General features: G+C 44.5%; 1 protein-coding gene across 8 annotated transcripts in view; it reads left to right on the top strand.

Annotated features, from left to right (window-relative positions):
* RBM26 (RNA binding motif protein 26) overlaps positions 1 to 26,840 on the top strand; it is an 812,370-nt gene that overhangs the window by 208,252 nt on the left and 577,278 nt on the right. For 4 of the 8 annotated variants that reach the window (XR_013599857.1, XM_078657489.1, XM_078657490.1 and 1 more), the window contains exons 5-6: positions 14,223 to 14,437; positions 22,128 to 22,388. Coding sequence is in view for 6 of the 8 variants with exons in the window: in XM_078657489.1 (XP_078513615.1) it covers positions 14,223 to 14,437; positions 22,128 to 22,388 (476 nt within the window). In the remaining 2 variants the exon portion in view is untranslated. Of the gene's footprint in view, positions 1 to 14,222; positions 14,450 to 22,127; positions 22,389 to 26,840 lie in introns of all 8 variants that reach the window. The other 4 variants (XR_013599856.1, XM_078657487.1, XM_078657485.1 and 1 more) reach the window with 1 other exon arrangement.

Below are 26,840 nucleotides of genomic sequence, written 5' to 3'. Positions count from 1 at the left end.
AGTATTCTACGTGTGCTGTTCCAAACGCAAAGGAGAAAAAAAGCCTACGAGAAAAAGTTCTACGTTTCCAAAGCCATCGATGTGGAAAGTACTGTCGTCGTAAATTCCGGAACAAAGACAAGTTCTACACCAAATGTCGTTTCGGCTTTCCACGACCGGTGATTTCTAAAGGAAGAGTGAACAGTTTGATGTCTTCGCTGCGACATAATGTGATGAAGAAATCACCTAAAAACACATACAATTTGAAGAGGAACGAAGAGTCTAAGTACATCAACGACTACAACCCGGTGATTTTGTCCATGTGGAATGCTAACATGGATATACAGTTTGTGGCTGATAACTGTATGGCTGTGGCTCGGTATGTGACATCTTACATCACCAAAAAAGAGAAGACAGAATTGAAGGATATGTGGGAGGACATTTCCCATGAAAAGAGCCTCAGCAAGAAGTTGTACAGTTTCAGTCTGAAGATGTTGTCGCATCGAGAAATCGGAGCTTACGAATGTTCTGACCGGTTGTCTTCAGCAAGCCTCTGCCAAGTCCAGGAGTATCGTTTGGGTGAGTGTTGGTCTTGCTGCAACGCGTAATCGAGTTCTGAAACCTGTGCGGGAAATTGAGTATTTGGCGGAAAAGGAGCCAAACAGTACCGACATTTTGAAGAGCAACATGTTGGATACATATTATCCAAATCGAAGCAGTCATCTCGAGAATGTTTGTCTGTATGAGGTTCTGCAAAATTACATATTCAAGAGGAACATCAAAGAAGATACTGAGAAAGGAGTGTATGCTGTAATGGGAAGTGAGGGATGTCTGGTCAAGCAAAGAAAATGCCACTTGATAAACCATCGAAAATTGAGTGGCGAATCTCCTGAAAAAAAGGAGTTTTTCTATTTAGCACTTTTGCAACTTTTTAAGCCTTGGCGTGCAGAAGAGGAACTGCTTGGAGATTTCCTTTGTTATGAAGACTCATTCAATGCTGCCAAGGAGACCATAGAATGTCCTGCTTTTCCCAAATATGTAGAAATGTTGAATGTGGAAATTGAGCAGGAAGCAACGATTGCAGCCGAGATTGCCAGAGACAGTTCTCAGGACAGTCAGAGTTCTGCTTCATTGAGTCAGGATCCACTAGGAGGACCTCTTATCGAAAATGAAGCTGCCACTGCTATGAATGAAGTGGAAAGAGCCATGGCACATGCTCAGGAGGATGCGGTTAACTTAGAAGAGTTGGAAAGACAACTCAACGTTGAGCAGAGGAAAATATATGACGAACTTACCATGCAAATTGATCATGGATTACGTCATGACAAGAAAGAGTGCTCATGTACGTCGTTGAAGCCTGTCCGACTGTACGTGAGTGGAGAAGCGGGAACTGGAAAAAGTTTCCTTATTAAAGCAATTTCGTGTTATTTGCAGGAAAGGACAGAGTCATCGCTGTCTTGTGTTGTCACTGCTCCAACTGGACTGGCAGCACATAACATTAAAGGGATTACTTTACATCGTTTACTGATGCTGCCAGTGGAGCATGACAACAAATTAGAATATCACAAGCTATCTGGAGATGCTTGTTTTGAAGTTTCAAGAGTCTTGAGGAAAATGAAACTTCTTATCATTGACGAAGTAAGCATGGTTTCCAATGTCATGCTTGCCTTTGTGCATTTGAGAATGCAAGAAGTTCTCAAAACAGAGTATGATGTGTTATTTGGTGGCAAACACATCATTGTTTTCGGAGATCTTCTGCAGCTGACACCAGTGAAAGGGCAACCTGTGTTCAAAATGCTCACGCATGAAGATACCAGGAAGTGCTTAGGGAGCATTGGCAACGTCAATATATGGTTAAACTTCAATTATGCTGAACTGCATGAAAATATGCGTCAGGCAAAGGATGAAGTTTACAAGACTATTCTACAAGATGTTAGAATTGGAAAAGTGACCGAGCATGGGAAAGAAGCTTTACATGCACGATTACTGACAAATTTATATCCAGACGAAGATGTTGTGCCTGAGAATATTTTTCAGAAACTTACTGAGAAAAAATCTGGAATATGTTTGATGCCAACTCTTGCAGAATGTGCCAAATTCAACAACAAAATGTTGCATTTAGAAAAGCAAGAGATTGTGAAACTGGAAGCTATTGACAGAGTAGAGCATATGGGATCAACAATTATTTTGTCTGAGAATCTGAAAACAAAATTGGATTTATTAGAGAAGAGTATATCTAAAACTGCGGGTTTTGAAAAGACTCTGAATGTGTGCTTGAACTGCCGTATAATTTTAAGAAGGAATTTACATGTTGAAAGAGGTCTGGTAAATGGATCAATGGGTAATGTTGTTGATTTTGTGAAATACAGAAATAGAGATGGAATTGAATTTTTAAAGATTAAATTTGATGGCATTGAGGAAGTACAGCTAATTGCTCGTTCTGCTAGATTTTTGCTTGTAAAAGACTTATATGTTCGTCGTAAGCAGTTTCCTGTTTGCTTGGCATATGCGGTGACAATCCATAAATCGCAAGGTTTAAGTGTAGACTGTGCATTGGTGAATATTGGCAGTTCTGTGTTCAAGGAGGGTATGGCATATGTGGCATTGTCACGAGTTAGGACTTTATCGGGATTGTACTTGATTGAGTGTGATGTCACAAACATTTGTGCGGATCTAGATTGTGTTAAGGAATACAATAGGTTGAGAAGAGAGTATGCGCCACATTTGCCTCAGTATCCTTTGTTTGAGAAACGTGTGGTAGGCCGGAAACGAAGAAATGTGACCAATACTGGGGAGGTTGTAGCAAAAAGACGAAAAGTCGATGAACCTGAAATTATAAGCAGAAACAAAAAGGATTCTGTTGAAGATGTTGTTGGTTTTCAATTTGAAAACAGTTCTGGTGTCAACTGCTATGCTAATGTAGTGGTTAATGTTTTGTTTTCTCTAGAAAATGTAAAAGAAGAGATTGTGGTCAATTCTGATCAAAGATTTTGCAGTTTGTTAAATTCTGTGTTAGAGAAATGTAGCACTGATAGAACAAACATAGAAAGTGTGTCTGAAATTCGAAATCTGTTAGACAGATGTTCAGGCCAAACACAATTCTCTCAAAATAGTCAGCAAGATTGTCAGGAGTTTTTAATGTACATGCTTGATGTATTGCATGATGAAGGTGTAGATGTAGATCACCTGTTTGGGCTTTCTTATCAATGGCAGCATGACTGCGAGAACTGTAGGGTATCAAGTACTACTAGTGTAGACTCAGAAAGATTTATATATTTAACTTTGCCAGACAGTAAATCAGTCTCTTTTAATAAGCTAGTAAAAGCAGCTGATCACAACATGGAGTGTAGCCAATGTAAATCTGAAATGATGTCCACATTATTTATACGAACATATGGCCAGTATGTCATTTTAATGTTCCAACGATGTAGGCCTGATGGAACAAAATTGACAACTTTAATTAAAAACTTTGTGGCTTCACAGTTGTCAATATCAGGAAGGACTTTTGTAACTGTAGCAATTATATATCATGATGGTCCTTCAATAACATCAGGACATTATACAGCTTATTTAAAGTGTAGAAATGGCTGGTCATTCTGCAATGATTCTGTTTTAATTTTCAAAAAAAAATTGCCGTATGACCTTAAAAACTCTTACCTGGTGTTTTTAAAACCAAAATTTTAGGGAAAGAATCTCGGGATGTGCTCTGAGGAATTTCAAGAAGTTCTCATGGCTCCTACACGATTTGGCCTTGAGGATAAGTGTAGTACAGAGACATAACTTCTTACCATAACACTGGACTTTATGGAGAAATACGTGCACTTTGAATGAGTTCAGAAAAACTGTTTCTTTTTATAAGCTAATTGAAGCAGCCAATCAAAACATGGAGTAGAGGGATTGTAAGTCTGCAATGCTGTCTACTGTTTTACATTGCTTTGTGATTAAAAGTGATGTAGAGAATTAAATAATTGTACTAGTCATAAAGGTAGTGTAAGTCTGCTTCATAGTAAGCAGTATCAGTGTGATAGGAAATGTAGAACATGATTGAGCAAGAAGGGGAAGATATTACTAGTCCAGGATTGTGTAAATGATCTTCAACATTTTAATTCTGAAAGTTGCGGAAATGCGAAAAGACGGGATTGGCTAACAAGAAATCCAAGAGTTATACATGGCTCTGACAAGATTTGGCCTTGTGGAAAATTGTGGTAGAGAGCAAGAAGTCATTTATTGTATGTAACATGTTTTTGAAAACGATGGAGGTTTTCTTTCAGAAAGTGGCGGGTTGAAAGTAATAACAGCACAACAGAGTGTAAGCTGTTCATAGGACATCCTTGGCCGTCATGGAAAGTAAGTTAACTTTAAGGAGTTCTGAATTCTGATTTGTAATTTTGTATGGGTTCTTTAAACACAATCATTTTGATTGTGTTTTTTTCCCCCCGCTGTTATATGATGAATACCTTCAAGTCACTGTTTTAGTGAAATTTGATACATTCTGAGAACAGCAAAAATAAACCATTTAACATGTATAATTAATTCTGTTCTGTTTGCATTTATGATGTACATGTAGAACTGTGTAGGAGGCATGGAGAAGGTGAGGCTTCTGTAAGTGTCAAGGTTGTTGCATACAGTGCTCATATTCTACGTAGTCTTTTATATTTCATTACTTTCACTGTTTCTGACTGATCTAAAATTTTTTTTTAAAAAAGAACAGTAAGTATAAGGGAAGGAAACAGACAGTTATGTTAAAAGAAACACAGCTATAGGGAATAAACTAGGGATACTGTTACCCGCAATCCTCTGCTGATGATGTCACTGAGCATGTCATGAATGATGTAATATGTGACGACATCAGCAGTGGATTACGGGTAATAGTATCTCTAGTTTACTCCCCTATAGCTGTCTTTCTTTTAACATAACTGTCTGTTTCTTTCCCTTATACTTACTGTTCTTTTTAAAAAAAAAAAATTTTGGTTCGCTTCCGGTTCGCTTCCGGTTCGCGTACCGGGGAGCGAACTGGGAAGCGAACTAAGAGAAATAGAGGTTGGCACAGTTGCAAATATTGTACCAATTTTTTAATAACGGGGAGGTAGTTCTGAAAAGAACTTTTTTTTTAATTGTTTTTGTTGTTTTATATTTTTTTTATTATTTTTCTGAATTTTTTTTTACTTTTTTTGAATTTTTCTGAACAGTTTTATATTTTTTTTGTTTTTTTTTCGGAGGGGGCAACGAAAACGATTCATTGTAAAGGGCTCAACAGGAGCAAGAAAACAAAAAAAAAGAATTTATTGTTTGGGGAGTTTCGGACAAACATGAGCATGATTGTCAATAGCTCTGTTGATCAGAGTGATGCTACTTTCTCCGTAGGAAATGAATCCACTGCAATGTACGCAGACTTGTTTTACTTCACGAAATCTCGTTTGTATATTTGGCACCATCTCCCTGCCCTCTGGTCCCGTTACTTCCGGTACAACAGATCTTCTGGCCATAATAGGGAGATTATCTAGGTCTTCCTGTTCCTCTTCTTCCTCTTCTTGCTGAATTATAACTTTAGCAGGTGGTCCACTCTTCCTTGGATGTGGTGGAGGTGGTGGGGAAGCACCAGCTGAAGCTAGTAAAGAAGCCATTGCTCTCTGGTAACAAAGGGTCTTTCTCTCACAATGATGAAAGTCAGAGTGAGGAAAGAAGGAGGGATTTTCACCATTTGGGGAAAAAAAATAGTTCTCAACCAATGAAAAGTGTTCATTTTAGATCATATGACCTAGTCTTACATCATTAGGAAACCGAAAGTGAAATGAACCAATGAAAAGTGTTATTACCAAGTCACATGACCTGCTGTGTTTTCGTTACGCGCTTTGCAGGGCCTCCCGGTTTGCTTCCAGAAACCTGTGCTTTGCGACTCGGTAAGCGTACGAGTTCGCTAACGTAGCACGTCATATGACGTATCACGCGACAACGCGAAACGTCATGCGGACGGGAGGCGTCACGATGTTGTTTTCTAACGCGGCAGTTGCGGTAAAGAAACGTTTACCGGCTCGCGGTCTATTTCGCGGCATCAAGGTCAGCTAACGGGAAGCTTCGCGAAGCGGGAACGAAGAAAAAAATATATTTAAAAAAAAAGTTATTAATAAACATATAAAATATATTTTTGGATTTAAAGAAGAATACATTTTACAGCTACAGATATTAGCTGTTAAAAAACCAATGAAATTCACTGAAAAAACCATAGGTTATAGACCATATATAGTTAGGAATTAGCATTTACAAAACCTTGAAAATTCACTGAAAAAACCATAGGTTATAGACCATATATAGTTAGGAATTAGCATTTAAAAAACCTTATTTTACTCACACAAAACCATTGAAATTCCATATATAGTTAGTTGCACTAACTATATATCGCGCACCCGCAATCCACTGCTGATGATGTCACATATTACATCATTCATGACATGGTCAGTGACATCACTGATGACATCACTGATGACATCTCAAATGACATCACTGATGACATCACTGATGACATCTCATTTGACATCAATGACCACATCACTGATGATATCATTCATGTGACAATACAATGCATCTCCTCACATTTTAATATAACCTCTGTTTCACCCAGTGTTAAATACAGAGTATAATTTTTGAAACCATTGACACACCAATAGTAGTTACTACATACGCACTCACTGATTCCTACGTCTACACACACCTTCACTCATTCACCCATACAATCATTCATACATACAATCACTCATCTTTACAACACTATCATATGCACTCATACACCTATACAGACACTCACACTCTGCCACTCATCCATGGAGTTACTCACACACCTAGTCAGTCCTGTAAAGAATCAATCACACTTCCATTTTCTTGTCTATACAGTTAAACATAGAGCACCTTACATTTTCAAACATATACTAACACATACTTACTTTCTTATACAATCATTGATACAAGTACACATTGATCTGCACAGAGTCACACACCTCCCAGCCAGCCACACACACACTCAGTCTCCCATACAAATACTTGGACAATTAATCAATAACCCATATAGTTAATCATATAGCTACTGATCAACACATGCAGCAGTTTACAGAACAACAGACATAATGATGCACAAATTAAGACAGTTTAGTCACTAACTCATGCACTCAGTGAGACACATTTAATCACTCACTCATACATTCAGTCATGCACCTACTAAATCCTTCGTCCAGACACTTATACATCTACTCATTCTTCAATATGTAAAACATATTTAAACTTTACAGAAACACACAGTCACTGGATGATGTCATCAGTGATGTCATCAGTGATGTCATTTGAGATGTCATCAGTGATGTCATCAGTGATGTCACTGACCATGTCATGAATGATGTAATATGTGACATCATCAGCAGTGGATTGCGGGTGCGCGATATATAGTTAGTGCAACTAACTATATATGGAATTTCAATGGTTTTGTGTGAGTAAAATAAGGTTTTTTAAATGCTAATTCCTAACTATATATGGTCTATAACCTATGGTTTTTTCAGTGAATTTTCAAGGTTTTGTAAATGCTAATTCCTAACTATATATGGTCTATAACCTATGGTTTTTTCAGCAATATATATATATATATATATATATATATATATATATATCTCCATCTCCAAAGAAGAACTCCCCAATTCAGTCATGCATAAGCAGGGGCACGGACTCTGTAAATAGTTGGTGCCAGATTTTTTTATTCACAGTGCATATAAACGGTGCTGTCTGACGCGTTTTGGATACAAGACGGTGTCCTTGATTTTTTTATTTATAGATATATAAACAGCAGAAAAATAAAACACAGTTTTTACCCATTTGGGTTAAATGCCAGGACCCACTGCGATGCCTGCTTTGCTTTACAACAGCCGCTGTCGAAAACTGCTTCCCTTATTCACGCTGCCACCATCATGGCGCCAATCGAGTCTGCACAAATGTGGTGGGCTTCTCTCCGCGAACGGACTAAGGCCGCTAATATTCCAACAAACTGTTAGCCCCCATGGGTAAAAACTGTGTTTTATTTTTCTGCTATTTTGAAAGACATACTCACATGAGATTTAAAATGTCATAACTACATGAACTCGAAGGCATTGGAATGGCCATGCCCAATGGGGCAGGCTCTTGGAAGTGAAAAGTGCTCTCTCTTCACTTAGCGGTTTTGCCACTGAAGAAAGGATTGACTCCTGAAATGTGTCTGGCTTGTGTTTAAAATTGCAGATGCTCGTATCCTACCGCTATCTGTTTGCAAGCTGCCACCATTAAAAGAACAAATTATTTACCTGCTGGAGGCATCTTTCCATGGGGGCTACCTGTTTGTTGGAATCTATCTATCTATCTATCTATCTATCTATCTATCTATCTATCTATCTATCTATCTATCTATCTATCTATCTATCTATCTATCTATCTATCTATATATATGTAATTATCCAATCAACTCCTGGCTTATCCTCTGGATAACACAGAGCACGGGCCACAGGTAAGTTGCAGATTTTTCTTTATTGAATTGAGTCCACATTCAGTGCTGGCAGCATAACGCGTTTTGGCACTCCAAGTGCCTTGATCACATGATGCGCTTTGCATATTACATCACATATATGTATACTAATACAACCAATGAGTTGCTTTCACAGTTTTTTTCTCTCTTTCTCTATTTCAGTTTTTTTCTCTTAGTTTGTAGTTTTTTTGGCATTTTTACCTTTTCTATGTTATTGACCATTAACCCTTTCCTTGCTGCTGACGGCAGCACTACCTCCCCAGTGCTGCCGTTGGCCAATGGCCGACGCAGCCCGCCCGTTTTGCGGAAGTGCCGCACTGCGGGGAAAATCGCGGCCGCAGTAAACGAGTTAAAGTGACAAGTGCCTATATGTGCAAAATTCAGCATGGAAATAGACAACATACTGTTGTTGGGAGTTTTGTTTCTTTGCATGCCAAATGGCTTAATAACGGCATAAATACCTTATTTTGCAGTGAAAAAACTCTATTTAGTTTGTTTACGTCCAGGTATAAATACCATGGCGTATTGTAATCACATATTAATCACATATGTATGTATGAATATTATATTGGTTAAAATTCTACAGTACTGTGATAAGAAATAGATTATACAAATTCATATATGAATATATTATTCTGCTGAATATTCTAAAATTTGTGATCTTCCCTTAAATATCAGAATAAAATCCCTTTTAAAAAAACGTGTATATAAGTTGTGAGAAAGTGCCATCTTTCTTGCCTTGGTATGCCCCCACTTTTTTTTGAACTGCTAATGTACTTTGACTGAGTGTGCCCTGGGTCCCTGCCAATCGGGTACCCAGGGCCTGTGTTCCTTCCCTACAAAGAAAAGCTATGCTGAAACAGAATACCAAATTGGCATCTTTGGCCCCTGTCGGCCCCTAGTAAATGGTACCCTAGTCACCCAGGGCATGGTGACCAGATAAGACCCCTGACAGCCGCAGCACTTATTGTGCCACCCTCATAATAATAATAATAATGAAGTAGTTTATAGAGCGCCTGGCGACGCCATCCCGGCGTGTCCCCGCGCTGTGGAGATAAGAATAGGCAAGCAAACGGAAGACCCCCTCCGCCTACACACTACATTAAAAATTGTACAAGTGGGTTTTTAAAATATTTCTAAACTTGGCCTCAGATTTTTCCAGTCTTAGGCAGATCGGGAGTCCATTCCAATATTTTGCCACCATCACTCTGAAAGAGCGACCTCCCATCTTTGCTCTTTTTACCCGGGGGATAATCAGCTGCCCGTCCCTTCTGAGCGTAGAGCTCTGTTAGACTCATACCTGTGAATTAGATCTTGAAGGTAAGAAGGAGCTTTATGCCAGAGTATCCTGTGGCATATTAAGAGAGATTTAAAAATAACTCTCTTCCTGACCGGTAGCCAGTGTAGAGCCGCTAGAGCAGGTTTGGATGCTGCTCTTTTGGGGGAGTCTTAAAACAAGACGCGCGGCTGTGTTTTGAAGGACTTGCAGGCGCCCCAGACTTTTTTCTGTGGCGCCTAAAAACAGGACATTCCCGTAGTCCATACGGGACGTCACCAGCGCCTGAGTCATGGTGCGTCTGGCATCCAGAGGAAGTAAGTCTAAGGTGTGGTGTGCCCCAAAGCACTTTCCCACAAGGCGACGAATGTGGCCTTCGTAGGACAAAGTGGGATCAACCCAAATTCCCAAGTTCTTTGCCTCCTTACAGGGAACAGGCATTGGACCTAGGCATGTGGGCCACCAGTCCGGTGTCTAGTTCAGGTTGGCCCCACCCACCACCATTACCTCCGTGTTGGAGCCATTTAATTTCAGACAGTGTCGAGTCCATCCATGTTGCCAGAGCTTGCATACAAGCCTTAAAAATGGATGCTGCCGTAGAGGGTGCTTCAGACAAGGAGATCAGCAGTTGGGTGTCATCAGCGTAGGAGACCAACTCTACTCCCTTTACCCTGGCTCCCACGCACTGCCTTTTCAGGCTGAGTGCCTAAGTACAGAACTAAAGCAAGAGTCGACATGGCACACATCCCTGTGTGCCATCCCCACAGAACCCACTGCCCTGGCATACTTCAGTCACCCCTCTAGCTGGGTTCCCTATGCCAGAGGTGAGGGCCCAGGTGCGTGAGCCCTGTGCCCCTACAGTACCCAGGGCCATTTCGGGGCACTGTAAGTGCAGTGTTGCCATTTAAGAGTATATGGTGCTGGGAGGTTGTCATCCACGAACTCCACAGCACCATAATGGCTTCACTGAAAACTGACAAGTTTGGTACCGAACTTCTCAGCACATTAAACCCGCACTGATGCCAGTGTGGGATTTAATGTAACATGCACGAGAGGGCATCTTAGAGATGCCCTCCAAAAACCCGAAACTACAATCCAAGTCTGGGCTGAGTGGCTGCAGAGGCTGCCACCCAGCAGACATGTTGCTGGATGCCTGGGTGGAGAGCCCCCTGGGTCTGCAACAAAGCACATCCTGGGCGAGGTGCTATGTCTCCTCCCCCAGGATGGACAGGAGGAAGCTTCAAAGGCATACCGCCTCTGAGAGCTTCCCTAGACCATTTGCTGTACCCAGCAACCAGCCCCCCACCAGTCCTACCCCCACTCTGGCGAGAAGACTGGCGGGAAAAACTAAGTCAGGAAGGGGGGTGTGCCAACCTGTGCCAACTCTACTCCTCAGGTGGAGGAGGTGAGGTGAAGCACGACCCCGGGCTCCGGCCATCTTGTAGATGGGGAGTCCTGCCCAATCCCAGCTAGGCTCCTGCCCCCCTCCCACAGGAGAGGAGCAGGCTAGGGGGTGTACTCACCCCAGGACAGGGACCCATTGGTCCCTGCCCTTGCTCTACCTGTAATGCCCCTAAATATAGTATTTAGGGGCTCCCTTCCTTCCTCAGATTACGATATCAAAAAAGAAGAAAGAAGATCAAGAAGAAGACAAACCGCCGCGCAGCGGCTAACAGGACAACAACAACTGACTTGGCCCCAGCCCTACCGGCCTGTCAATCCTGGAACCTGCTCTTGCCTAAATCCCGGCGACTCCTGCGGACAGCAACTTTGGGACACCCGGAGGACCTGCCTGCCTTGACCCTCTTGAAGACTGGGACTCCCATCAGCAGAGGCTCTGCTGCAATAACCCACCTGGTGTCAAGCAGGAAGCTCCGGACCAGCCCACTCTGCACCAGCCGAGCCCGGGCCGGGCCAATCCGAACCAAGACCACAAGGACATTCTCCCGGCGACTGGGACCCGAAGTCCAGTGCCCAAAGACCCTCCTCGACGAACCAGCCGACGCCTGCAGACTCAAAACCAGGGGCCACCCCAACCGCGACCAGCCGAGGGTAAGCTTTTCCGACACCCAAAGACACCCCGGCACCCTACAGCCCCCTGTGCCTCCCTTAGGGGTACATACCTGTGCTCCGACATCCCAATTTACCTCTCGAAGTGCTGGTCGCCCCTGGAGAGTCACCGTCCCCGAGCCTGCAGCCTTTGTTCCTTTTTCAAGATTCTCATTGGATAACATTGAGCGCCCGGCGGCTCAAAAGCACCCTGCACCCAGCCGCCCGAGTACCGCTGGCTGTGACCTCTTTGCCCTATCCTACTTCCCCCCCTTGCCCAGAGCAAGTGGACCAGGAGCCCAGCTCCCAGAGCCGCGTGGCCTGCTAGCCACAGCCACCAACCAAAGACCCCCTTTCCCTCATTGAATAACATTGGGCCTACTTACCTCTGCACCAGGCCGCCCCAGCGCCGCTGGGACTGAACCAACTGTACTCACCTGACTCTGGGGGACCCCTGAGTCTATGCCCAGAACCCTAACTTCACCAACCAAGTACTCAGCTAGAAACCGGTAATCCACTTACCTGCCATTGGATAACATTGACCCATTTTTGACTCGAAAATTTTATAAGTGTGAAGTTTTGAAAACTGAAAATATTCCTATAACATCAGCCAAAGTACGAATTCGAAAATACTCACCTGTGATCAGGAGAGAAGCCACTACTGTACCTTTCAGCCCAGTACTGAACCGCAACAGTAATCCCTAGTGGGTTTACTAGTAACCTGCATTTTCTCCATTGGAACCCATTGTCTGCTTTTCTATGAAAATTCTTCTAGGTGTATATTCTTTAAAAATCGGATGTACTTTGGGTGCTGATGTGGATCCCCTTAGCTCTGAGCCTAACACCAGGAGCTTTGCTCCCGCAACCTTGTGGCCTGCTTGTGAGCAGCCACCAACAGGAGGGCCCCAATCCCCCTTTGGATAACATGGGGCCTCAGCACTCTGCACCCTGCCACCCTAGTGCCGCTGACGGAGCTTCAAGAGTGCATCCTTGACCCTGAGAGAACCCTGGTTCTAACCCCAGAATACCAACTCCCACAAAACAGTACTTGCCTGCAAAGCGTTAACTTCATTTTCTCCATAGGAATACATTCACGGTTTTTCCTTAAATTGTTCTGTCCCTGCACCAGGCTTGGCTCTAAGAAATAAAATAATATAATATTTTTGATACAAACAAATTGGTCTATTTTCAGTCTTTGAGTGTGTGACATAATTTGCTGCCTGAGTGTGTACAGCAAATGCTTTACACTTCCCTCTGATAAAGCCTTACTGTTCACCCACACTACCACAAATACAGAGTAAGGTGCTATCTACTTTTACCTCTGCCTACCTTTGGGGTTCCACTGGGCTGTGCACACTATACCTCATTTTGGTATAGTATATACAGAGTCTGCTTCCTACAGTTTCTACCTCATTCTCTTCTTTACTTCTTTATCTCTTCATTTTTTCTTTGTCTTTTGCCCTTGATGCATTAACCTGCACAAGTTTCGCAATATTGATGACTGGCGCTGCTGGTACTGAACTCTAGGAAAATAAAAATGAATGCAAGGATCACTTGTTCATATTACGTCTAGATATAGCTTACTTTTAAGGTGCGTCCTCTTCATTTAGCTTGAGATGCATATATTAAGTACTGTCAGTTGACAAGACTTGGGCTTGCTTATGGCGCGCAGATCACTGTATCCCTCAGCAGTGAGCCATCCTGCAATCTCTGAGTATTTGTGTTTTATTTGCTTAAAACGCTATAGAATGTTTTACTTTTGCATGTAACTGCACTAGTATCTTTGTAAACAATAGAAAGTTACACATGTTTTAATAAAGATCTAGGGGCCGATTCACAGAACTAATCTGAGACAAAATCCTAAACTTACTACTTTTGGTATTCACAGAAGGCATTTAGTAGTAGTAAAGACAAACTTGAGTTTAACTTGAGTTAAAATCCTAACTTAAGACAAAATCCTAACTTTACTACTACTACTAAATGCCTTCTGTGAATACCAAAAGTAGTATTAAAATGAGGTATTCCTTTTCTTTTCATCTGCATTAACTTTTTGCCTTATGAGGATACAAAGATATTGTAAATATGCTGACATGTCCAGCAGGATGTTGCCAATTTCTTTAACATTCCTAACTCTCATTCATATATGAAGTCACCATGCCTACCTTATGCAGTATGAGGTTTAAGCTTGTTTTGTGTTTTCTAAGACCCATGGTCTAGCAGAAGGCTTTGTAATCCTGAACATTATATTTTTTGGGCTTTTACACTGAATAAAAAAAATTGCTTTTGTTAAAGGTTTATCTCAAATTCCAGTATTTGAAGATCACCTGTGTAAAAAGAAAGGATTGCAAATGTTCAAGTATGCACTAACTATTTAATTGTATTTAGGAGTCGTGACAGAAAAAAAGATGATCGTTCACGCAAGAGGGACTATGATCGAAACCCACCTAGAAGAGATTCGTACAGGGACAGATATATTCGCAGAAGGGGCCGTAGTCGAAGTTACAGCAGAAGTAGGAGCCGGAGCTGGAGTAAAGAAAGGGTTCGAGACAGAGACCGAAGTAGGAGCAGAAGCAGATCAAGGAGCAGAAGCCGTAGCAAAGGCAAGCCGTTTGGTAAACCTGTTATTCAGTGCATTAAAAACCTTTTGAAAAATCATATTTTTCTTTTTGACCTTATAAGCCGATATCTATTGTAATTTGTTTCTCATAAACAACTTTATTCTCACACTTTTTTTAATTGTAGTACCTTTACAGCAAAGAACTTGCAACCGCATCCTTCATATTCTTATTCTTCAGTCTTGTTGCTGTACCCATTTCCTTGTTAATGCTACTTTTTTTTTAATCCAACTTTTTATTGAGATTTTCTTCCGAGAAAACAGATAACAAATTCTCCCTCCCCCAACCAAACTGTTGAAGGCATGTGAGCAACCATTTATCTATCATGGTACAAAACATACCATAATATGGATTGGATCACTCCATCTCATGGTAGCTCAGGGTTCTACACTCCACCCACCCCATGAGCCTCCACTCCGTATCTGGCCACCTTCTGGCCGTCCCTCATCTTCCCTGGATTCCTAATCCCCCCCTCCCCCAATTCCCTCGCCCTTGCCAAAATTCTCAAATTTGTGTGGGCATCCTCTCGCTAGGTAAACTACTTGCTCTTCCCCCTTGCACCAGCCCATGCCATCTTCCCACTCCTGGACATTTGGATGTGGCAAAGTCATCGCCCCCCCAGTATTTCAGCAGATCCGTATGCGCCACCATGTGAGTGAGATTACTGAAAAGCAGGACATCTGATAGACATCTAGCCTCAGATTCCTTACTTTTGAACTTCAGGCATCAGGCTGGATCCGGAAGATTTTTTGATAGTGGTACTCCTGCGCGCTTGTAGGTGGCGTTAGTCAACTCCGCATGATGTCGTAGGCGTTGTGTTTTTTGACAGTTTTTTCAACCTTTTGTGAACTCTTTTTGCTGTGTTAGGATGTCCAGTAGGAAGGCTTTGGGGTTCAAGCTGGGTGGCACCTGTCACCGTGCCATGTTGGTAACGGACCCCTATCTTGTGTGTCTCTGGTGCCTGGAGCGAGATCATGACACAAAGTCCTGCTCTGATTACCGGCCATTGCGCCGAATGCTTTAGAGGAGCAGTCCCTGAAGCCCTGAAGCAACTGACAGCCCATCCGGCACAGTGGAGGTCACCTAGTCAATCTCGCTCCCGGTCTTGTTCGCGAGGAATGTCAGAGCATCGTTCCGGGGGCTCGAAGCAGTCGAGTAAGAAGCAACACAAGAAGGTGTACTTGCTTCGACTACGCCCCGTCCGCCACGCGACGAGACTGAGGATCCTCGACGTCCCAGGCCCTGCTCCACGGAGCGGGCACCTGGGTCAACTCCGCGACTCCCTCCCTTTCCGGGTGCAGGAGCCACCCCGCCCAACAAAAGGACTTTTACGACGCTATGTGTGCCGTTTTTGGGTGGTCTGAGCCTGCCTGTGCACCTTTGTGTCCTGTAGGTCCAGGTAAAGGAGATCCCTTGGACCCTGCCCCTTCGGCATCCACGCCATAGCCTTGTGTGCCCCACCGCCGGACCCAGCACCGAAACAACCAGTCAAGCCTTCCGGTTAGGTACAGAGTTGTCAAAGTCCTCCTTTGAGCCAAAACCCTCCAGTTCCAACACAAGTCCGGCTCTGAGACGAAATCATCCATGCCGAAACCCTAGCAACCTAGTCCAGCTTCCGTGAGTACCGAAAACTTTGGTGCCAAAACACAAAGGAAACCCCTTCGGATCCGAAAGTGGTCACTATTCCATTAACACCTGATCTGAAGCAAAAGAGTCTACATATTTACTAGGCGACAGGCCACATTCACATAAAACCACCTCAGAAACACAAGCTTCAGGAGGAGGACACTTCTTGCAAGATCCCCTTAAAGAAACAATCTGTAGCTACAAGCCCTTTTCATCTACCACCAGCACCTCCGTCTCCACCTGAGAATCCTTTGTAGATTACACCTCAGGATTCCCCACAATCTCATGATGATGATGCAGATGATGGGGGAGATGAATCTCCCAATAGATCCATTGACAGATTACACAGTTGATCCCCCAGGTGATACTGATCCAGATCTTTACCCAGCCAAACCATCTCCTCCTGACGAGAATGCATCACACCATGAACTCATTGCCAGGGCTGCACATTACCATGGGGTAGAACACCACAGAGAATCACTAGAAGCAGATTTTTTGTTAGAGACTTTAACACCCACACACAATTCATCACAAACATTTCCCATGCTTAAAGGCATGATGCAATACGCTGATGAGATTTTTAAAGATCCAGTCAGGGCCTGCATTTTAACTCCTAGAGTGGACAAAAAATATATGACCTCTCCTACAGACCCTATCTTTATCAAGGGACAGTTGCCATTAGATTCCCTAGTGGTATCAAATGCTCCTAAGCAAGCAAACTCTTAGACATCAGGATGTGCTCCTCCGCCAGATAAAGAATCAAAATTAATTGACGCTTCTGGCAAAGCAAAGCATTTCCAGATGGATCTCTGGTGCCATTGTCTTCTGTCATCAGCAGGCTGGTCAGCCTTTACAATCACGGATACATGCCCATTCCACTAGGGCAGTCTCTACTTCTGCGGCGGCACTATTTGCAGAGCGGCAACATGGAACACACCGCATACATTTACCAAACATTACTGTTTGGATACAGAACTCACGAAGGATGCTGCAGTGGGACAGGCGGTGATGCGTCATCTATTTCGACAGAGGTGAGGCTTCCTTCCTTCCCACCAAATGTTCTCTTATTTTTCCACGCACATTTCCCTATCACTATTATACCTTTTGCCAGACTTGCAGTTTATTGCTTTGCATTTTAATGTTGTATATGCATATGTATATATGTATTTGTTAACTAATGCTTCCTGTTCTTTATGCAAAAGGAAATGGGCTTATCATTGCTTTCTACTCTGATTCTGGCATGTGAATCTATGAAAGATACCCTAATACTGGATAAGAAATGCATTACTTACTGTAACGGCAGTTACCTGTAACTGCAGTTATCCAGTATTGGTATCTTTCATAGATTTACATGTCTGAATCATTCCCCGTCAGGATGGGAGTACCCGGTACATAAGTAATGTCCCATTAGACATACAGAGTAATAGGCCAAAGGCCTCACATTAGTAACATATCCAGGTCCTTTTGTAATAAGGACCAAACTCTAGAGAGCAACCAATCAGCTGCCACCACCCTCTGGAACCTTCCTGGAAGGAGCTCTAGTCCCTCAGTTTTTCATAAGCACAGTGCTATATAGAGGAACAACTGAGTACTAGGTGAGCCCTTCCAAGGGAGGCGGGTGGGTCGCATGTGAATCTATGAAAGATACCAATACTGGATAAGTGTGGGAGGGCAGGCCGGATAAACAGACGTGGAGGCTGTAAATAGTGGGCCAGAGGGGCGGTCTTTATTCAACAATAAACAAAACATTGGCAAAGATAGTGTCCTTCAGAATGGTGTAAGGGCAATCCCAGTTCTTCTTGGGTCTTGGGAGTTCTTCTCTTCGCCAAGGGTTGTCACTCCGGTGGATGGTGCTTCCCAGAAGGCTCAGAAGAGGAGAGAAAAGAGGGATCCGTCGGTGTTTGTAGGGTTTATCTTTAAGGCTTTGTAGACACTATGGTCTCCATCACCACACCCGGTTGGTGCAAATAATGCTTGGGTAAAAGACGGGTGTGAAGGAATTAGGATGATATCGGAAGGAGGTCAATGGTCATGCGGTATGTGCACGGGAATAGACAAATGTGAGGGGATTGAGTAGGGGAGAATGCCACACAAATATAGGGGTCTATTATCCCGATGGGTAGTGCTATGGGTTTTTATACCTTTATGCCAACGCCTTGGTTTTTAGCCCCTAAGTACGTTCCTGGAGTCGCTATTATCAAACAAGCAACTAACAACAAATAAGTGGGCTCACTCGGCCATCTAGTTTATGACTTCCTTGTTCTGAACTCACCCGCCACCTTTTTGTACACCTCTCGCTCCCCTCCTATGCACTTTTGAAACTCCTGCCTCCCTCCTATACACCTTTGAACCTCCCGCCTCCCTCCTATACACCTCTGAACCTCCCGCCTCCCTCCTGTGCACCTCTGAACCTCCCGCCTCCCTCCTATGCCCCTCTGAACCTCCGGCCGCCCGAGTCCCTTCCTTCCCCCTGGTTTTAGAGACTCACCGGCTCTGCCGCAACTCTCCTGAGTTGCCGCCCGCTCCTCAGCTACCTCCTGCAGGGACCACCACTCCTCGTCCTCTTCCTGGGTCTCCCGCGTTCTGCTTCTTCGGCGTCGGTTCGTCTTCTGGCGTCTTCTCCTTTTCCTCTGTCTGGATCCGCTTCCTTCTCCTCGTTTCCGACTGTATCGCGCGTTCGCTGGTCGTGTCTCCGACCCAGTTCACCTCTTGTGGAATTCTTCTTTCGGGGTTATCCCCGCCCTCTTCCTGTTACGTGTACTGCTGTACGGGGAGAGGATAGGGAGGAGTTACGTTTCAAACTTGTTTTACCCTGTGCTGAAATCGGGTATTCTTTATTGGAGCAGGCACATGTTTGTGGTATTGAAGGGATGTATATTTCACCATCGGGCCTGCCGGGTTCGTCGTCCCCTCACTTATCCAATGGGGGATAGGGGACCTCAGTTTGGTGGCTGCTCATGGGCACGTCACTTGGATGTAGAAGCAAAGCTCCTGGGGTTTAGCTCAGGGCAAAGTGAGATCTGATTTAACACACATGGTACACCCACAGGGGCAGCCGAGTGCAGGCTGCTGATTTGGCGAATGGTGCCCTGTTTTCAATGGGATTTGCCGGTTTTGGGTTTTGGCTGCAGGCTTGGTCCAGGAAATCTTATTGGTTAAACCAACAACTGGGCAGGTAAGTTGAATGGCTCAGGGACGTAGGTGCACCTTAGGTCCTCTTCTCCAGGGTGGGCAGATGCAGGGGTGCCTTTTGAGGTCCGATTTCACCTTACCGGGGTCTCTCGCGTTTTGGGGGTCTCAGTGCGGAGGTTGCCGGTGATGTCGGACTTAGACTCTGGAGCGCTGGAGGACGTTGCTTTGACTGATGGGCCACTCGGACTCTGGCCATAAGCATCGGGTGCATTGGTTGTTCCAGACGTCGTTTTTTTTTGTCCTCAGCAGGCTTGGAGTCTTTCTTTGGTGATTCTTTTGAACAGACCTGCTGTTCACAGGAGATCCGGTCTTTGTTTTATGCAGTTTAATATAGCGCGAACTCGACCCGAAGGTATTGGAGTGTTTTACATGACCACCGGTTCAGTTACACAAGGACACATTGAGGCATGGGGAGATTAAGTTATTTGCCCAGAATCACAGGATGTGGACGTGACCCCGAGGCTTGAACCTTCATTTCCAGCACCAAAGTCGGCAGTCTAGCCGACGGACCACATGCTCATCCTTGTTGAAGGCAGTCAGTCCTCCCAGGGTGTTTTGGAAGCCGCTGGCTGCAGTACAAGGCAATTATTGGCACAGGATCTCTGGAAACTGTAGACGGACTGGTAGGGCTGGGGACATGTCAGTTCTTCTCTGCAGTCTCCTCTGCTGGGTGCCTTTGTTCGTTGTCCTTTGTAGGTTGTGGGAATCTACCTTTGAGGTTCAGGGCTGCTCCTTAAATACAGTAATAAGGGAGCGTTTTAGGGGTCTCGAGGTCAGTAGCCAATGGGCTACTGACCTTAGGGTGATTACACCCTTGGTGTGCTCCCCGCACGTGGGGGAGTGGGCACAATCGCTAATCTGGATTGGAGAGTGTGTAATGCGACCCCACCTGCCCTTCTATCAAGAGCCTGCACCCTATCTGTCTCACCCTCTTTTTGGAGGGAAGACGGGCGGAAAAAATTAGAACATCCCAGAAGGTGTGCCCACCTCTGCCAATCCCACCCCTCAAGTGGGGGAGGCGCTGTGAAGCCCACTCTTCAGTGCCTGCCATCTTGCAGAGGACAGGCACTCTCCAAACTAAATGAAAATTGTGTGAGGTGTCTTGGGCTCTGAAATTCATTTGTCGCCTTGTATCTAAAGTGAAGGATCCCTTATGGGACTGTGACATATGCCCTGGCAGGGTATTTTGCTGATTCTATTTGTACTGTTATACCCCTTTCGTGGCCTGCCAGCATCCTAAATCCCCACGGGGAACCCCCTTCTATTTTGTTACCGTCTTTTGGGCCACCCAAGGCTGTGGGGCGTCCGGTGCAGGGGTGCCTTTTAGGTTCGGATCTTCTTACCAGCTCCTGGTAGTGGTTGGGGGAACCTTCCGGTTTGAGGCTGCAGGCGTTTGATGTAGGCTAGAGGCAGGTTAGGGATCACCAGATCTCTGGTCGGGATCGCCAGGGAGACCTCTTTGTGGTGTTGGGCCACTCAAACTCAGGCCGTGGGCATTGGGTGCAGAGTGGTGCAGACTCTCTGCCCCTAAATACTAGATGATTTAGGGGCATTACAGGTAGGTAAAAGGTTGGGACCAATGAGTCCCTTCCCTGGGGTGGGTACATCCCCTCTTATGCCATACTCCAGTGGGAAGGGGCATAAGTCTCACCCTGGTTGGCTGGGTTCGCCCATCTGCAAGATGACAGGGACTGAGTGTTGTGCCTCATCTCGCCTCCCCCACCTGAGGTGTGAGGTTGCAGAGGTGGGCACACCTCCCTTCCTCACTTGGTTTTCCTACTGGTTCTCCCGCCCAAAGTGGGGGTCAAACCCAGTGGTGACCAGTTGCTGGAAGCAGCAAAAGGCCTGGGGAAGCTCATAAAGACGGCAAGCCTTTGAAGCTTCCCCTTCGTGGCCCGTGACCATCCTGTGGAAGGAGGCTTGGCACCTCGTCCCAGGATGTGCATTTTTTCAGACACCGAGAGCACCAGGCTCTCGAACCAGGGGTCCAGAAACATGTCTGGTGGTGGCAGCTGAAAGCAGCCACTCAGCCTGTAACTAGTGGTAGTTTGTTTTTCAGTGGGCTTCTCTAAGATGCCCTCTGTGTGCATTTTTCATTAAATCCCACACTGGCATCACTGTGGGTTTAATGTGCTGAGAAGTTTGATAATGCATTTCTCAGTTTTCGTTGCAGCCATTATGGTACTGAGGAATTCGTAATGACAATCTCCCAGCACCATATACTCTTAATGGCAGCACTGCACGTACAATGTCTAAGAATTGACTTAGACATTGTAGGGGTCCAGGGCGTATGCACCTGTATCCTCCCCACTGGTATAGTGCACCCAGCTATAGGGGTGACTTATCTATGCCAGGGCAGTGGGTTGTAAGCATGACACACAGGGATGTGTGCCATGTCATCTCTCCACTTTGTTCTGCACCAAAGCACGCAGCCTGCAAAGGCAGTGTGTGAGTGTAAAGGTACAGGGCCTCTAAGGGTGGCACAATAAGTTCTGCAGCCCTTATAGGTGTTCCCTGGTCACAGTGCCCCTGGGTACCTGTCGTACCATTTACCAGGGACTGCCTGTGGCCAGAGAATGCGAATTGGGTTTGGTCTCCAATGCAGTTTTAGGGAAAGAACATAGGCCCTGGGGCACCTGACTGGCAGGAGCCCAGGGCTCACTCAGTCAAAGCACATCAGCTCTTCAGAAAAAAGTGGGGGAAACCATGCAAAGAGAGGGCACTTTCTCACAAGTTTTCATTATCTTCTGAAGTGGAAGCTTCTAATTGCTCGGTGTTAAACTTCCAGAGCATTGTTTTTCTAAATAATGTGTAAACTGAAATGCTGTACTCAAATAGTTTAATGCTTGCTTTTCAGAAAGGGACCCAGTAAAGCCGAAGTACGAACTGGAAAGAACAGACTCACTAGAGAACAGTTATACACCAGTGTCTTCTGTATCGAACATTGCCACAGATTGTTATCCTGTTCAGACTGTGAGCAGTGCCATTAAGGTTATTTCCCAGTCACACCACGGTAATAGCACTAATAACAACTGGACTGATTTTCCTGAAGATCAAGTGGACCACAGCTCATATGTAAGACCAACTTTGTCAAGGAAACGCTGTAGAGACTATGATGGTGAGTTTGAAAATCTGAAAATGACATACTCGATTGTCTAGCCAGCTGGTTTGTCAACACACTTCTCTAAATGAAATGCTTGGTTTGTTTTTAAATGCCATCAGCTTTAATTGCATATCAAAGACCGAAATGTTTCACGTAAAGTAATAAAGTAATTGTTTCAATCTGATTTTGTTTATGTAAATGATAATGAGAAATATTTATGAATATAAAATCAGCAAATGCAATGGTAGATTGATTGAAATGTTCACTTTCCAAGAATGTAGTGGACATTTTGGTTATATACCTCTATATGAGGCATTACAATAGTAGTACATCTGTTACACATTTACATTAAGTACTTCTGAGGGGAGACGGTGAGATGAACTGGTGCCCAAGAGACTGGGCCAAACGACAAAATGTTCAGTACGGTTCATGATAGATGTTCTGATCAGACTTCAGAGCTGAAGGTGAGCAGGCCAGGTCAAGACATAAATGAACAAATGTTAGTATTAAACATGGGCTGCGAACTACCAATTGACAACGATTGCCAGATATTGATTTAGCTGGTAGCAAGTGTATGGACTGAGGACTCCGCTTGGCACTCTTTTCTACCACACACTTCAATTCCTATTGTAGGTGGTTCATGGATATTGATAACAGTGCATTGCAGAATTCCAGATTCTTGCAAAAACAAGAGAATCGGTCAGTGTATTATGTACTTTAACCCTCCACATGATAAAGTGAGAAAACTCTAGATATTCTTGTATAACACTAACCTATCAGGGTTACCCTTGGTTGCATGCTTCATCATCACCTAATTCGTATTAAAAAGGTAACATGCATACACTATATTTGCATGATAATATACATTTAAATAACATATCAACAGTGTAACTAAACACACTCACACACAAGCAGGCACACACAAACAGGCATCTCGTTGTGTGTGGTGCATCCATGAGCCAGCAGTACAACCTTTCTTTGCAGGCTTTAACATCATTTCTCCAGAATTAGTGTGTCTTTCATAGATTCACATGCTTGAATATTCCCTGTCGTCGGAGTGGGAGTCCCACGGTAAATAAAATAGCAATAACATACTAATAATATGTATATGTAACACATAACCGATGAAATACATATTAGAAAACAGGCAGTAAATGCCTAGACATAATTCCTCATAGGACTACAAGAACAGAGAAAAAAAAAACACTTGTAGCCTATTCCTGTCATTATGTTGGTCCAAACTGTAGCCAATCAGGCGCCAGCAGCCCTCCAGAACCTTCTCAGAGCTCAGCACCTCAGATTTTCTACCGCACGTCGTGTGAAGGGAGTCTCCCTGAGCTCTGCTCAGTTTTCTTCAATTTTCTTCTTTTTCTTCAATTTTTTCTTCATAATATCAGTTTTGTAATGTCTTCTTACATGAAGTCTACCTTCAGACCCTGCGTCACTTGTGGGAAGCTGAGACCTTTTCCTGTGAACCCTCATGAAGGGTATATGGACCAGCACTCTGCCTGTCTCTGACATGGTAGGTGGAGAAGGGGTTGTTCTTGTGCTTGGACTATACCCCCCTTCTGATGTGGGAGGATTTTTTTGTTTGTCCTGCACATTTAGGTTTTATGTGATGCTTCTCCTCTACTTCACCAGCTAAAGTAACATCACAATTAAGGGGTCTCTGGCCTTCTTTGAGTCTGTGCCTCCCACATTTACGCCCACGAAATTTACTCTCAGGCGTCTAGACTCACTCTGCGCACTTGTCTACGTGAAAATGTGCCAGCTTGTCGACGATACGGTTGATGTACTCTCTGACGGCAATCTCTGCCGTCACTGGTGCTCTGCAACGACAATGCCTCCAGGCATTCGTCAACGACAGTGTGAACAGTGCCCTCTTGTCGACTGAAGGCTCGTTGACCACTGGGAGTTTCGTCGATGGAAAATTTCTTTGACGGTGGCCTCGTCGACGGTTGCCTCATCGACGGTAGGCTCGTCGAAGGTAGGCTCGTCGACGGTAGGCTCGTCGACGGTAGGCTCGTCGACGGTAGGCTCGTCGACGGTAGGCTCGTCGACGGTAGGCTCCGTAGACGGTGAGCTCCGTGGACGGTGAGCTCCGTGGACGGTGAGCTCCGTGGACGGTGAGCTCCGTGGACGGTGAGCTCCGTGGACGGTGAGCTCCGTGGACGGTGAGCTCCGTCGACGGTGAGCTCCGTCGACGGTGAGCTCCGTCGACAGTGAGCTCCGTCGACGGGGAGCTTCGTCAACATTCAACTTCGACGCCAGTTGACTTCGTTGACTGTTGGATTCATCGACGGTTGAGCCCGTTGACATTTGGTTTCACACACTGTTGACTTTTATGCACAGTGCTTTTGTCGAAGATTTATTTCGTCGACTGCAGCTTTCCGCTACATCCACGTGAGGGCGTGAAGGCTTTTTAATTCCGCCATTATTCTTCTTGGACAGCACATAGCCGTATGAGCATGTTTTTTCTTCAGATCAGAATTATGTATTTCTGTCAGCAAGGCTGCCACGGCCTGTACCAGGGCGGGAATACGTCTTCTCTTACAACTGGAGTTCTATTGCATTCAACTTCGGTGAATATTGGAGGTTTTTCCCCTCCTTATGAAGAGTGCGGCAAATTGATTTCCCCTTTCCCCTCGTCCTGGGGAAACCACAGAAACAAGTTCGTTCAGTTCCTATCATAGACTTTATTTAGAAAGAAGGTATTAAACTCATGCAGAGGCCAAACTCTGTGACGGCGTTTTTTCCACGCCTCGACAAGAAATGTGAAGCTCCCCACTATTCACCTGTTTTTTCTAGTCTCTCAGCCTTCCCTGACTCAGTCATTACTCAGGCGGCACATCGATTATCTTGCAAGCCAGTTGGGCAGGTATGCCGCCAGATGTGCTCTTGACATGTTGGCGCTAGTAGAACTTATTCCAGAATCCTCCAAGCCTCACGCTTTGAAGATCTTGCAGGAGGGGGAAAGAGAGAGAGAAGTGCATCAGAAATAATACACTGTGCAGCGGACATTGCGTGTACAGGTTTTCGACAGCTCGCAATAGGAGCAGTCTGGCAAAGACATTTTTGCTTCAATGCTACGTCTTTCGCAAGGAGGTTCAGACTTCCATACTTCACTTGCCTTTTGATTGAGGATCCCTTCTGGCCATGTTGATGAAGCACTGCAGACCATCTTAAAGAACACAGATACTGCCCGCACCCTCTGGATATAGAATCGCAGCCTTTTCGTGGTGCAGAGGACGTAGATCCACATCCTTTTTTCAAGGGAGTACCATCCAGTATTGGCTCCTACAATCAGAACCAACTGCGTTACTCAAATCAAACGCAGTCACATGGGCAAAGTACCAACAGGTCCTACATAGAAAATCATCGTACAGCCGAGGCAACTCTTCTAAGAAGCAATGGACTACCTTGAACCCACCTTTATTCCCTCCAAAAACGTCGGAGGTCTAATATCTCCCTTTTATTCCAATTGGTCAAAGGTGACAGAGTACCGTTTGGGTTTTTACACGTCATGCCCAAGGGCACACTAGAATTTGTCAAATTTCCCTCTTTCTACACCTCCAAAGGGACCTCCACTTTCTCATCTACGGGAGTCGTTTGCACAAGTGTCTATATGGATACAAACAGGGACCGTCGGAGTGGTTCAGAATCTCCAACAGCGTTAGGGTTTACTCTCAGTTCCTCCTCAACAAGCAAATCCGGAAAGTAGCACATGATTTTAGATCTTTGCGTAAACTTTACAAATGTTGTACCTCAAGAAAGTCCTAAAGTTCTTATGCCAGAACGACTTTATAACTACTCTCAACCTCCAGGATGTCTATTTTCATGTGCCAATCCTTCCTAAGCACAGGAAGTGGCTACGCTTTACAATAGGTACAAAACATTTTCAATTAAAGTCCTACCTTTTGGACTTAGGTCCGTTTCTCGTGTCTTTACGTAGATCCTGGCGCTAGTGGCAGCCTATCTACGTCTGCAAGGCATACAAATTATCATTACTGAGACAACTGTATAATGAGGGCTCGCTCTTATTTACAGGCAGTCCAGCACACCCAGACTTGTCCGTCACTGTTTCAAAACCTGGTTTTCAATAAATCATGACAAGTACCAACTAGTACTAGCTCCGATATGAACGTTTCTCGGAGCATCAATCAATACAAACCTAGCAAAGGTGTTTGTCTCACACGAACGACGGGCCTGCAGCTCCCACTTGGTGGTTTCTTCTACGTACGAAAAAGTCTGTTTCAGTAGATCCTCAGTCATTCCTGGCCACAGCCTCCACCTGCATCCCGTTGGTTCCCGACTACAGATTACACATGAGAAAATTGCTAGAGGAGCTAGACAAGCAGTGGTTGCAGGTCTCCAGTTCAATCGAAGATCTCATTCAAATCACTCCTCGGATGCAAGAGGCCGTTGTGTTTGGTGGGTCCAAGAAAAAAATTAGTAGAAGGGGTGTGC

The sequence above is a fragment of the Lissotriton helveticus genome, chromosome 8, assembly GCF_964261635.1.
Source record: "Lissotriton helveticus chromosome 8, aLisHel1.1, whole genome shotgun sequence".
NCBI lineage: Eukaryota > Metazoa > Chordata > Amphibia > Caudata > Salamandridae > Lissotriton > Lissotriton helveticus.
This window is presented reverse-complemented; position numbering and strand designations above follow the sequence as displayed.